This window comes from Cheilinus undulatus, linkage group 15 (genome assembly GCF_018320785.1).
Source record: "Cheilinus undulatus linkage group 15, ASM1832078v1, whole genome shotgun sequence".
In the NCBI taxonomy this organism is placed as follows: domain Eukaryota; kingdom Metazoa; phylum Chordata; class Actinopteri; order Labriformes; family Labridae; genus Cheilinus; species Cheilinus undulatus.
This window is the reverse complement of record NC_054879.1, coordinates 2,025,048-2,039,805: the sequence shown is the minus strand read 5'-3', so window position 1 is coordinate 2,039,805 and position 14,758 is coordinate 2,025,048. Positions and strand designations below refer to the sequence as shown.

The 14,758-nt window shown below is 41.2% G+C and overlaps 1 protein-coding gene across 1 annotated transcript in view; it reads left to right on the top strand.

Moving 5' to 3' along the window:
• enox1 (ecto-NOX disulfide-thiol exchanger 1) overlaps positions 1-14,758 on the top strand; it is a 158,680-nt gene that overhangs the window by 127,996 nt on the left and 15,926 nt on the right. Inside the window, exons 12-14 of the mRNA XM_041807440.1 lie at positions 554-610; positions 4,552-4,654; positions 14,381-14,466. Coding sequence (XP_041663374.1) covers positions 554-610; positions 4,552-4,654; positions 14,381-14,466 — 246 coding nt within the window. The remainder of the gene's footprint in view (positions 1-553; positions 611-4,551; positions 4,655-14,380; positions 14,467-14,758) is intronic.

The window sequence follows — 14,758 nt, the reverse complement described above, 5'->3', positions numbered from 1 at the left end:
CTATTTGTGTGTGAAAATACTCAGTTAGTGCAGAGGTAGAGTCGTGCTAATTAAAAAGTAAATAGATTCAGATGATATGATCCTCATTATAACCATCCACACATTGCATCATTTGTTTTAAACCTCCTTTACAGCATGTTAGTATCTGGTCTCTCTTCACATCACGCTGCATCAGAAGCTCTCTGTCCATCTCTTACGTATTTACTTTTGTTCCAGTATGAGATCTAGGGCTTTTATTTTGACAGTAGCAAGGCTTTGATAGCAGTAAGGATGGCTGGTCCTTCAATAATCTAGAGACACCAAATAAAACAAATGTGTTAGAATGAAGTCTGCATTATAACGACATAAACATGCAGGAGAGTCTGTGCACATTAGGCCGGTTGGCTTTTAATCCGTCGTTCTTGTTTTTGATGTCATGTTGAATCATTGAAGAGATCAGAGTTCTCCGTGGACAGATCTTCTAACAGACGCATCTATAAAACAGGAGAACAGAAACAAACACTCCTCTGCTGCATGTTAAACACTCTCTCTGTCCTGGTTTGTCTCTGTTTAGCTGCTGAGTGGTGGAGTGGAGGCTGTGGACGGGACCAACGGAGAGCTGCATGAGAAGGTAAAAACAGCACTGTGGGAAGGTGAAGCATTTGATCACATCACAGAAAACGTTTGTAGGAGCATTTTACAGCATTTCAAAATAGGGATTCCTGCAAGTAAGTTATGACCATGACAGTAAGCTATGTGCAAAAGCATGGTGATCACTGCACTGTTTCTGTCGCTGTAGAGAGGTCAGCTTTTAAAGAACTCTCCCAGATCTACAGACACTAAAGTCAACAACAATGTCCACTGCATCGTTGTAACTCACTGCTCCCAGGAGTGATTGTGCTCATAGCCTTTCATTCATGCATCATCTTTAAGGGGGCTTGTTGAATATTACTTCAGAAAAACAGAAGTCAGCTGACATATGCTGTACGATGATTTCAGGTGTATGAAATGCTTGGAGTGGTGGTTAGGTGACTTAAACAAAAACTGAACAAATCTCATATTTATTTGACCCAAACCATTTCTCCACTTAAGCAAGTTTTTTTTTTAATGTCAGATGTCAGATTGTCACAAGACCGACAGGTTTTCTAGAACAAATGTGTTTGTAAGAGGAAATACTAATGGAAAACAGTAGAGGCCATGAAGGATATATGTATGTACAGTTATGATCAGACTGTATAGGTTTGAAGACTGTGTTCTTATCGCACCAACAGTGTCATGCAGCATGTGAAGTTTACTGACTACCTTTATTTCTACACCCAGACCTGCAGATTCTTTCAGCTTTAGTTTGTGAACTCTGGTTGCCAAAAGACGTGCTGTTTAGGTTAACTGGAGACTCTAAATTGACCATAGAAGTGAGTTTAAGCCAGTTTGTGTCTGTGTGTCAGCCCTGTGACTGACTGTCCGGGGTTTACCCCGCCCCACCTATCACCCAACAATAGCTGGGATCATCTCTATCCCTCTGAGACCCTGAACGGGATAAGAGATGCAGATAACGGATGGATAGATGTGAGCGAGATATCAAGCTAAAAATAAAGGACTTTCACATTTTGTTTGCAGATTTACACCAAATACAATTAAAAATAACTGAATAGGTACAGTCCACTTTATATCATACCATACAATATGGTTTAATGTAATGCGATTAAATATGTTATAATGTAATAAAATATGATACAGTAACATACTTTACCATTGATATGATAGGACACAAAATAATGTAATGGGATATGATTTATATCACACCATGTAGAAAATGCTTCATACAGTACTGTACAGTATTATCATGAGGGGCCCGTCAGTAACGCCGGGACTCAGCAAGGCTAGATAAAACCTGTGTGGGCCTCATTAGCTGGCTAGCTGGCTATCTTTTAGGATGTCTCCAGGCAAATGTTGGGCTTTTAAAGCCACTATAAAAAGAGAAGAGTCATGGCTCAGCTGCTGCTTCACTGGTGCAGGGCTGGGAGAGACACGCTTGGTCCATCCTGCATTAGACGGTGTCTCAGTGCATGTTCATGTATGTTTATGTGTTCATGTGTATGGTGAGGGGTGGAGGTGGCTTAAAAATATTTAAGAAGGAAGGTGACTGGAGCATTGGTTAGAAATAAACTTCAGAAAGAGGAAACATAGGAAAAGACTTTACTCTGATCCTCTCGGTGAGCTTTACTGACTGTAAGTAGACACTCGTATAATCACAGTCATACAGATGTATGTCACAGAGATGAACTTTTAACCCCGTAGCTGCTGAGGTGTTCACTATAGGAGAGCACTGATCTATAAATCATGCGTCACTGAGACATCTTCTCCTCTGTTCCTATAAATCAGTGACGTCTGATATAAAATGTGTATGATCTTTTTGAAGGCATGTTTGTCCTACAACATATGAACATCACGTACCACTGACATGTTTTAAAAGTCACAGCTGCAAGAAATACTTTACAATTATAAACATATTCCATTATAAATAAATCTACAGCTTTAACATGCCAACTACAGAGATATTATTACCTCTATAAAGTCTACAAAGCCTGTGTGATTTTTGCCTTTATTAAGGTAACTTAAATGTGTGTAAACCTGCGTGATGGTAGCTTAAACGTGTGTAAACCTGTGTGATGGTAACTTAAATTAACTTAAATGTGTGTAAACCTGTGTGATGGTAACTGAAATGTGTGTAAACCTGTGTGATGGTAACTGAAATGTGTGTAAACCTGTGTGATGGTAACTTAAATGTGTGTAAACCTGTGTGATGGTAACTGAAACATGTGTAAACCTGTGTGATGGTAACTTACATTCGTGTAAACCTGTGTGATGGTAACTGAAATGTGTGTAAACCTGTGTGATGGTAACTGAAATGTGTGTAAACCTGTGTGATGGTAACTGAAATGTGTGTAAACCTGTGTGATGGTAACTTAAATGTGTGTAAACCTGTGTGATGGTAACTGAAACGTGTGTAAACCTGTGTGATGGTAACTGAAATGTGTGTAAACCTGTGTGATGGTAACTGAAATGTGTGTAAACCTGTGTGATGGTAACTGAAACATGTGTAAACCTGTGTGATGGTAACTGAAACATGTGTAAACCTGTATGATAGTAGCTTAAACATGTGTAAACCTGTGTGATGGTAACTGAAACATGTGTAAACCTGTGTGTTGGTAACTGAAACGTGTGTACACCTGTGTGATGGTAGCTTAAACGTGTGTAAACCTGTGTGTTGGTAAACCTGTGTGATGGTAGCTTAAACGTGTGTAAACCTGTGTGATGGTAGCTTAAACGTGTGTAAACCTGTGTGATGGTAGCTTAAACGTGTGTAAACCTGTGTGTTGGTAACTTGAACATGTGTAAACCTGTGTGATGGTCGCTTAAACGTGTGTAAACCTGTGTGTTGGTAGCTTAAACGTGTGTAAACCTGTGTGATGGTAGCTTAAACGTGTGTAAACCTGTGTGTTGGTAACTTGAACGTGTGTAAACCTGTGTGATGGTAGCTTAAACGTGTGTAAACCTGTGTGTTGGTAGCTTGAACGTGTGTAAACCTGTGTGATGGTAGCTTAAACGTGTGTAAACCTGTGTGTTGGTAACTTGAACGTGTGTAAACCTGTGTGATGGTAGCTTAAACGTGTGTAAACCTGTGTGATGGTCGCTTAAACGTGTGTAAACCTGTGTGATGGTAGCTTAAACATGTGTAAACTTGTGTGATGGTAGCTTAAACGTGTGTAAACCTGTGTGATGGTAACTTAAACGTGTGTAAACCTGTGTGATGGTCGCTTAAACGTGTGTAAACCTGTGTGATGGTAGCTTAAACGTGTGTAAACCTGTGTGATGGTAGCTTAAACGTGTGTAAACCTGTGTGATGGTAGCTTAAACGTGTGTAAACTTGTGTGATGGTAGCTTAAACATCTGTAAACCTGTGTGATGGTAACTTAAACGTGTGTAAACCTGTGTGATGGTCGCTTAAACGTGTGTAAACCTGTGTGTTGGTAACTTGAACGTGTGTAAACCTGTGTGTTGGTAACTTGAACGTGTGTAAACCTGTGTGATGGTAGCTTAAACGTGTGTAAACCTGTGTGATGGTAGCTTAAACATGTGTAAACCTGTGTGATGGTCGCTTAAACATGTGTAAACCTGTGTGATGGTAGCTGAAACATGTGTAAACCTGTGTGATGGTCGCTTAAACATGTGTAAACCTGTGTGATGGTAACTGAAATGTGTGTAAACCTGTGTGATGGTAGCTTAAACGTGTGTAAACCTGTGTGATGGTAGCTGAAACGTGTGTAAACCTGTGTGATGGTAACTGAAATGTGTGTAAACCTGTGTGATGGTAGCTTAAACGTGTGTAAACCTGTGTGATGGTAGCTTAAACGTGTGTAAACCTGTGTGATGGTAACTGAAATGTGTGTAAACCTGTGTGATGGTAGCTTAAACGTGTGTAAACCTGTGTGATGGTAGCTTAAACGTGTGTAAACCTGTGTGATGGTCGCTTAAACATGTGTAAACCTGTGTCATGTTGTGTGCTGGCAGGCTGTGAACGGCTGCGTTCCTGCTGTGTTCCTCAGCAGAGAGAGGAGGACGGAGGTCATCATGAGGGGAGGAGTGGCATCAGAGAAGGAGGCGCTGCTGCTGGGTAAATATCAATGATCTGTCATGACACCATAATCTATTACATAATAAACAGTCCAGTCAATAAGGTTAATAAGGTTTTATAACAGCTCTGGGATTTTCTGACAGTTATTTGATCCTTTATGGAATAAATCTCAGGCTCTGGTTTAGGGGTAGAGGAGGACGTTCTCTCTCTCTGTCCAGCATTTCGTCAGGAGATGTTAATGACCAACACATGGCACAACTCTAGAGGATATAAAACAAGGATTCAATAGAGACAATGAATAATTGATATGATAAGATGTGATACATTACACTGCGATGCTAAATGATAATTATAACTTTATTTATACAGCACCTTTGAAAAACTGAGGTTTACAAAGTGATTAGACAATAAGCAGAATCAAAAATAATGGAAAGCATCACAACACAACAAGAAAGACAACACCCCATCAACAGAAGAATCTTTGTAAAACTCCAACATCATCATAACCCAACAGACATGTCATAAAATCTAGAATAACCTGGACGGATCCAGGCGACACGGCAACCCTACCACTAGAACAGACCTGAAGACCAGAGAGCAGAGAAAGTCTGAAGAATGGATGGAACAGGAGAAATGTCATAACAGAGAGAACAGACTCAAACAAGGAAAATGTATGGGACAGTGCACAGAAACACAAGGTAGAACTTCAATATGATAATAATAATAGAAATAACGATATTAATAATCAGTTAAACCAGATATGAAAGCAAAAATAGAGGTCAAACTAGACAATTTCTTCAAGCGGAAATCGCGAGAGGGGCTCGGGGGGCGGTGCCGGTTTCATCGCAAGGCCATTTATGACAATAGCCGACTTGTCATTACAAGGTCATGGTCATGTCCAAGCTGAAGCAGCATGTAGCTGGACAATGACACGGTGAAATGGTTGAGAAACACTGTACATGACAGGAGACTTCATTCATGTGTTTTAGTCATGTGGCCTGATTACCTGATGCTGATCACCTGGCAACTGAGCCTCAGCTGTTTTCTTGACATACCTGGTGGTGTTGACCCTCCCTATGAAATAGAGTCCTTTATTTGAATTTTATACAGACATGCAGTTCCTGTCAAGGTCTTGATGAGAGCAGGTGCAGAAGAGATGAACTTTGTTATTTCCAGCTCCATTTGAACACATTAAAAACTTTTATTGAGAAAGGATTGTGTGTTGCTATTTTGATTGACGTCACCAAAGTCAAGAGAACACAGAAACACACACCAATGCGTGCTTCACGCGCTAACACACATACAAATGAACAATCTCTCCCATTCACTTCATATGGGATATATGTGTGGCTGTCTTTGGCAACTGACGTCACCAAAGACTTTATGGGGGACTGTATGTGGATGAGAAGCCACCCACCATCCTGTTAAAGCATTGTTTAAATGGGCTGCTTTATTGGAACAGCTCCATGTGTGTGCGTGATCAGAGCCCATTGAGGGCTGTATCTGTGTGTCAATCAAGGATGACATCATCAAAGCACCAGAGCTGCTGTTGCCATGGTAATTAATGCCTACACGGTTACGCATCACTGATTACAGATCAGTTACACCTGAGGCAGCAGAGAGTAGTTTTGGGTGATTTTTGCTTGTGAACACAGTCTCTTTCTCCTCTCCGTGTGCGAAAACCGTAAATGGTATCATCAAACGGATTTTGGCGTGAGCATCTGCAGGCTTGGAACTAGCAGTGATGTAATTTTGGTGTTGATTGTGCAAGAAATGAGGCCAGGAGGGCGATCTAAAAACGGGCATCTTTTCGACTTTGAAATGAAATGGATCCGATTCGGTAACATTGCAGCAGATGGCCAAGATGTCAATTTTCTTGGGACAGTTGGTCCTCTCACGCCAAAACTGCACATGATATGGCTTTGGTTCTTGGTTCCACAGTAGCGGGACAAGATTTCCTCCATTTTTATATATTTTTTATGTGTGTGGTGTTAGATTTGTGGCCGTAGTCACAAGTTGTTCGCAAAAGTCTCAGTTGATGTGTTGGCTCTCTCACACTCTGGGGTGATGACATCACCCACTCTAGCAGGGTGATTTTTCATGATTTTCACTCAACGCACAGGAGATTTGAAGACTTGCCTATCGAAAACCGTAAACCCCATCATCATAACAAAGACATTCCTGAAGACAGGACAAAAATACCTGCGTTTTAAAGTTTAAATGATCTCTGTAGGTGAAAGTATGGCGAAGCAGTAGGGGTGGTAAAAAACCCTATTTTTGGGGTTTCATTGTCTCTCTCCCCATTCATTTCAGTTTTTTGCAAATAACTTTGCGAAAAACTGGCAAATCTCTTAGAAAAGTCATAGCACACCGATCGGGAACAAACCACACGTTTTGATGTATAATTTGCAGGGGTTTTCTCAAAGCCCTAGGAGGAGTAGCGCGGTGAATTTTTGTCCGTAAGATGAAAACGGAAGAACAATAGTGGCTCGTGTCGTTGCCCCGAGCCCCTAATAAAAGTAGAGAGAGGGGCTAAAAGCTCAAAATCAGTGAGGGACAAAGGGCCAATAAGAGTGAGATCAAGGCATAAAATACAGAACAGATTCAAAATAAACATTTTAAGATTAAAAATTAAATAAAAAATGATGCACTACATTAAGATTCAGATGCGATGATTCACTCTAGCTAAATTCAATGAAACATTACAATACAAGAGGATGCATGTGATACAATCTGATGCAGTACCATATGATACCATACGACATGATGTAATATGACGGCACAAGACACAATGTGATAAGTTACCATAGAGTTAACCTGTGCAGTAATAACCTCCATGCAGTCAGCCGCTACTAAGGTCTCAAGACCACATTTTAAATGTCTTAGTCTTATCTCAGTCTCTGACTGGCCAGACTCAGGATTTTCCATCAAGACTGGTCAAGACCAGCACTGATCTGCTATTCTTCAACTTCATTAATGTGATAATAAGGAGAAGCACTCACTGAAACAGCAAAGGCCTTTTGGATAACATTGGTACCATAGAAATCACCCCAGCCCTTCTCCTTAGACTGCTATGGTGATTAGAACCCAGGTCATAGGTCATACCTAACCCTCAGTTTACTGTAAAACACTCCTGGTTAGCTTTCTACCATGCTAAATCACCAAACTAAGATCACAGTTTCACCACAGCACTCGCTGGCCCGGCATCATCTCACAGGAAGTAGACTAGCAATGGTTGCTATGCTGATTGGTGGGTCAGTGGACCAATCAGAGGGAGGCTTGCTGCTGTATTCAGGTGGATTATGGCATACTGAGATTATAACCCTTCTCACTGTGACTTCTTCCTTCTGCTGTTTGAACAAATTAACTTTCCCAGTGTTGTCAGACCAGGAGGGGCTGCTGATGCTACACACGGAGACGTCTCTGCATCGATTCTGTGTTTCCTGTGGAGACGTAGCTCAGAGCTCAGCGGGGTCTGACGGTTTGTTAGCTTAGCATTAAAGATGAGTGAACGCCCACACAACAGGAAGAGAGAGAGGATTGACAGCGAGCTGAAAGCAGATCCTGTAGCACCGACATCACACTCACAGCATTTAGACTCTCCTGTCTGTTTCTGGTCTATGACAGGATGGTCTGAGTCCATCTCTCCTGTCTGTATCTGGTCTATGTCAGGATGGTCTGAGTCCATCTCTCCTGTCTGTTTCTGGTCTATGTCAGGATGATCTGAGTCCATCTCTCCTGTCTGTATCTGGTCTATGTCAGGATGGTCTGAGTCCATCTCTCCTGTCTGTTTCTGGTCTATGTCAGGATGGTCTGAGTCCATCTCTCCTGTCTGTATCTGGTCTATGACAGGATGGTCTGAGTCCATCTCTCCTGTCTGTATCTGGTCTATGTCAGGATGGTCTGAGTCCATCTCTCCTGTCTGTTTCTGGTCTATGACAGGATGATCTGAGTCCATCTCTCCTGTCTGTTTCTGGTCTATGTCAGGATGGTCTGAGTCCATCTCTCCTGTCTGTTTCTGGTCTATGACAGGATGGTCTGAGTCCATCTCTCCTGTCTGTATCTGGTCTATGTCAGGATGGTCTGAGTCCATCTCTCCTGTCTGTTTCTGGTCTATGACAGGATGGTCTGAGTCCATCTCTCCTGTCTGTTTCTGGTCTATGACAGGATGATCTGAGTCCATCTCTCCTGTCTGTTTCTGGTCTATGACAGGATGGTCTGAGTCCATCTCTCCTGTCTGTATCTGGTCTATGTCAGGATGGTCTGAGTCCATCTCTCCTGTCTGTTTCTGGTCTATGTCAGGATGATCTGAGTCCATCTCTCCTGTCTGTTTCTGGTCTCTGTCTGTGTTTTTTGTCCTATAATTGGTGATGTGGAGCAGCAGCAGCAGCAGCAGATCTCGGTGATGGCTAGCTGTGTCTGCAGCAGAGGAGAGCTGCACATTTATCTCTATTAGCTGTGCAGAGAAATCCAGATATGACGGAGAGAGGAGGCTCAGAGCTCTGTCGGCTGCTCCAGTTGTTCAGACACAGAGCCACAAAACACCACAACAGCCAAAACACCGGCCAAGATGTTAACTGTTCCTGGTTAGACTGCAACTAGGTCAGTGACTGACGTTAAAACACCCTCCTGTGACTGCAGACTGCAGTAATGTGCCAATGAGAGCCTGGCTGCACTCTGCATTTATATTTATATTTACCACTGAAGTGTTTCTGCAGGGTGAAGGAGAAACCTCATTTCTTTACTGGCCCAGTACCAGGAGATGGTGACTAGGACTGTTCACATCAATGGAAAATGAGGATATATGACAGTTCAGCAACGTGTTTATACAAATGAAAAAACATCAGGTTTAAATTTTAGTTTAAAAGTTGAAATTATGAGATACCACGCTGAAATTATGAGGGTTAAAGTGGAAATTTTTAGATGAAATGTCAAACTCATGAGACAAAGATACAGATGAAAGGTCAGAATTAGGGATGTCCGATATTGGCTTTTTTACTGATAACTGATATTGTCCAACTCTTAATTCCCGATACCGATATAAACCGATACCGATAATATGCAGGGTTTTTTCCATCAAAACTAATGTAAGGTAACAACATCACATATACCCTGTTGTGAAATTAACACATTATGCCTAATTTAGTCACTTTATTGTGATGCCCCACTGGATGCATTCATAAATGTAACAACAAGGCTTTCAAATGCAAACATTTGATTTCCCTGTACAAAAATGAGAAACAACTTCAGCTTAGGTCATGGAGAAAAGTGCCAACATGGCACTGCCATATTTATTATAAAAGACAAGTGCTTCTTTTTTCTTATTTTTTTACATGCTTCAAACAACAGCTTGGATCATGCTCTCCCTGAGATAATCCTGACAATACCCGGCCACTACAGCTAGGGCAAAATACTTAGTTTTGACTTCTTCACAAATGGCAAAACTACAACAAAAACATTGAAGGCAAACAGCTTCAGTCCAGACTAGAGTAGCACTAGTAATTGTAAAGAAAGGAGTAAAAATGTTGGCTGATCTAAACTCAGGGTAAAAGTTTTTTGAAATAATTTTTTTTTTATGAAAATCCGATACCGATAATTTCCAAAAATACATTTTTATGCTATTATCGGACGATAATATTGGGAGGCCGATAATATCAGACATCCCTAGTCAGAATATAATATTGTAATAATATTACCAGAAAAATATGAAGTTAAATCTCAAAATGAAAGAACATGTAATATTCTGAGTTAAGACATCAAACAATGATATAAAAGCCAACATTGTGAGGGATCAGTCAGAATCAAGAGAAACACCCAGTGAAACTACCAGAACAAAAATTCCAAATTCTGAGTTATAAAGACCCAAATCTTGGAAAACAAGTGAAAATATGAGCTAAGTTTAAAGTCTGAGATGGTTATAATGTTGTGATAATTAAACATTAATATTTATAAGTTACTCAGTTAAACTGTTGTATAAATATTATCAGTTATTAAAATCCTATCTGTCTTCATGGAGCCGGTCTAGCTCATGTGGAGCAGGGTCCCATGGACTGAGGCTGTAGTCCTTATCGCTCTGGTTTCAGGATTGATTCTCTGTCTTTGCACCAGTGCCGGTTTTTCCCAGAGGCCAAAGGAAGCCTGGCTAAAATACAGTAAAAAGTCAAATCAATAAATTATTTCCATATTTATTCATTTGTCTTATGATGCTCTTTTGTTATTTTTGTGTTGTCAACACTGCTTCAGCATACTTCCGCTTTGGCTGAGAGTGAGGAGTGAAAACGCGCCTGTGTGTAAACAGCCCGTTTGTTGTACTGCAGTGAGTAAAATGCCCTCTGCTCTGTCAGGCAGTTACGTGAAGGAGGACACCAGCTTCTCCTTGCTCCCTTGACAATGATGAGCATGTATCAGCCAATCAAATTACAGCTAGGCTCATTGTTGAATGGTTGATGCATCATTAAAAAAACTTAGGGGAGGCTAGATCAGGCCTGGCATCTGATCAATCACAAACTGTTAGGTGAATTAAAAACAAAAACCTACACTGTACTGACCTCTGACCTGCTACCCTGCACAGCAGCCCAGCTAACAAGTTACAGGCTGAATGGCGACAGGGACCTTTTGTGTTTTTCTAGTGAAAAATGACTTTACCAGATTCCTTTTTCAGTTCAACTTAAAACCAAACAAGACGGTAGGCCGACTCCAAAGCTTAAGCTAACTCAGGGGAGAGCCGAGGGAAAAGCTCGCTCATTTTGTGAGAGTAACTATGCTAGAAACGAGTGGCTGCCGAGGAGCGCCAAGCTAAATCGGCTTTCTGCTGGCCTTGTCTTCTGTTTGACCGGTCTACCAGCTCCTTGAACAACCCATGGAGCACAGCAGGATTTGTGGATCCTGCAAACCTCGCTCGGGCCATGAGAGAGGCCTGAGGCATTCAAAGTCTCAAAGCCACATAACATCTGAACTCAGACTCAAACTTTTCTGGACAAGTGAGGATTAATAAAGCACTGGATCAAGGAACTCTCTGACAGACTTAATGAACGGTTTGCCGTAATGAAGGCTAGGAGAATGTTTTTTGGTCAGCACTAAACATCTGTGTTTTTCACACATATAGCTGCTGTGTCTCCATACCTGTCAGCACCACGGACAGTGACAAAGATGATAACCTTTTGATAACCTGGTTTCTGTCTTTATATAAACTTGTCTTGTTGTGTGATCCATAAAAATGATGTTTTGATCGTTATTTTCTTCTCACAAGTTAAATAAGTTGCATTATGTGGAGCATGGTTTCTAAGTTGTTGTCTTTATTACTTCTTTCCTCACTAAACAGCATTTTGGTCTATGATATATCAGCTGTTGTTTTATTAAGCCACAACACTGCGCAGCAGCACTGTGTTTATATTAAATAGTTTTCGTACTTCTATGCAGTTTGGTGCATAAAATATTGTAATATTTTAAGAATGCATTTTATGTTTTGTGGATGAGAACTTGTAGCTACCGTGTGATTTTTGGCATCGTTGTGTTTTGCTTAATGCAGCTGATCGCAGTGTCCCTGTATGGTATTTGGTAGTCCACAGAGATGGCTTCTTGTTACCGTTGTTGTACAGTTAGCTCTCTGGAGAGAGAAATGGAATCATTTTGTAATGTTGGTTTGTAACTGTCTTGCAGAAGATAATATTCCCAACTAATTAAGTATACTCATCAGTGAGAAGCGACTGAAATAGTGTTTGAATGTCTAGATATGGTCATAATTGTCATGACCTAGAATATGTTAGAGCGTTCTGCTGTTATAGCATAGGTTTTCTTAAACTTAACTATAGTGTGAGGTGTTAATAATTTAAGAAAAACAAAACATATACCCCTTTGTTTCCCACGCATAACTCTGCTGTCATCTCAGCACCTCCAGCAAACATACATACACCCTTCCTACAAGCATACACAGCTCTCTCTTTCTCTCTCTCTCTCTCATGCTCTCGCCCAATCACAGGCATGGCATCTATAGAACGCTCATCGGAGACACCTGAAATGACTGTCAGGCTTGCAGCCTCTCACAAACATTGCTCTAAGCAATATTCAACACATTTGTTGAAACTAAAAAGAAATCAGTAATATAGCAGTCATTTGTTTGAATCAAGTCCATTCGCTCTGGCTTCCTCAGAAATGTCCATCACTGCTCTTTGGTGCATGTCTCTCCCCACTCTCCCTCCCCATGCTCCCTGTCTCTCTTCAGCTATCCTATCAAATGAGGACAAAAAGACTCAGAAATTATCTTTAAAAGACATACAGCACTGTGCCAAACTTTGAGGCATTTTTGGACCAAAAACTGAGGCTGAATTAACGTATGGCGAGTTAGCCACCAGAGGGCACCATCGGGCAGGAGGGAGCACTGGCACAACCCCAGTAGAGCTCTGGATGTCCTTATTACCAGGGACATGCTGAAAGAATACCTTTAGGGCGGAGTCATGTGGTGAGTAAGCACGGCCTAAGGTAACACCAGACAGGACGTTTGCAGTTGATGTCAAACTAAGAAGATCTGAATAAATATTTTACTCAACGTATTATCAGCTGATAATGATGTTAGCGAGTAAACACACGTCTGAACTTTCCCCTGGGGATCTGGCTCAAATGTATGGGGATATTTTGGCTTCACTCTAGTACGACAAGAGATGTAGAGAAGTATTGTTCATATTTATATTAAGAACCTAAAAATAGAATAAGAGCTGCTGTAACTTTGGACCAGTGTTTATCCTAAAAGTTGAGTTTGACTTTAGAGCACCGGGAACAGTCCCTCCAGAGTTTTCTTAGTGAAACTTTCAAATGTAACTTTCTCTTTAACCACTCTCCCCCTCTCTGCAGCTCTGTTCCATGTGAGCAGGTCTGCTGGAGGAATTGAATCAGGCCCGTCTGTAATTGCCGGCGTTTCGCCACATAAATCAGGGAAATAAATATTGGCTGTGCCTGGTCCTCCAGGGGACGCCACTCTATTCACTCCCCCCTCCATCCCCTCCACCAGCCCCTCCCCCCAACGCCCGTCTCCCTCTGCATGACTGCCCACCTTTGCAGGACCTCTCAGAAGTAATCAAGTCAGGAGCGTTTCTGCTCTGGCCAGCGGTTTTATAAAGAGAGCCGCTCTGCAGTTTGTTTACTGTGCAGCAGTTCATGAGGATGCAGATTGTGAACTCTAATTCACCTCTCTCTCTTTGAGCTTTATCAACTGAGAGGAAGCCTGTTTTCACTACACTCTTCACCTTTAATGGGGATTATTCATGGATTCAAAATAAGTCCAACACAGCCATTTTGAAAAACCAGCTCTGGTACTTTTGAACCCAGGTTTCTGTTTTTATATAATCAGAGGATAAATGACTAAAGGTACTGATTTTTCTTATGCTGATTAAAAAACACCCTGATAAAGCTGCTGCTATAGCTGCATCCACACTCATCTCTGTACTGGCCACCATTGTTTACGGGCTTGATCAACTGAACCACACCTGTAGTGTGTAAATGTCCTGTTTAAAGCGTGATGTAATGATAAGTAATGATAATGATCCCTGACAACACCGATCATTAATTGTTTAAACTCTTCTCTGCTTATAACTGATATAATGCCAGTAGTGTTGTGGATCTCCGTGTGTAATCCCTGGTTATGTTGATGGAGTCTTGTGGCTTTTCCAGCTTTTGTGTTTTAAAAACATCATTCCAGTGATTGAAGGAACAGCCCAGGATAATAAAACCCTTGGACTCCACCTAAAAGTTCTTGTTTTCTTTTCTCTGCAGGTATCATATCAACCTTCCTCCACGTCCATCCATTTGGAGCCAACCTGGAGTATCTGTGGTCCTACATCCAGAGACTGGACTCAAAGGTAGGACAGTAACCTGTCCTTGTCTGTAAACGCTTTAAACTTTTCCTGTAAAAGAGTTAAGAGTTCTCTCAGATTTATAATTTTCCATTGTTAGTGTTTTTTAAATAAACATCACTGACACATGTGCAATTAAGATGCACATAAGCCAGAATAGTAGTATTTATCATTTAGAAATCAGCAGCTTTCTCTGTGTGCATGGAAACACGATATCCTTAATATGATCAATCCAGAGATGAGACTCATCACCAGGATACTGAAGTCCAGCTGATTTCAGTTATCGTCTGCCAGGTCT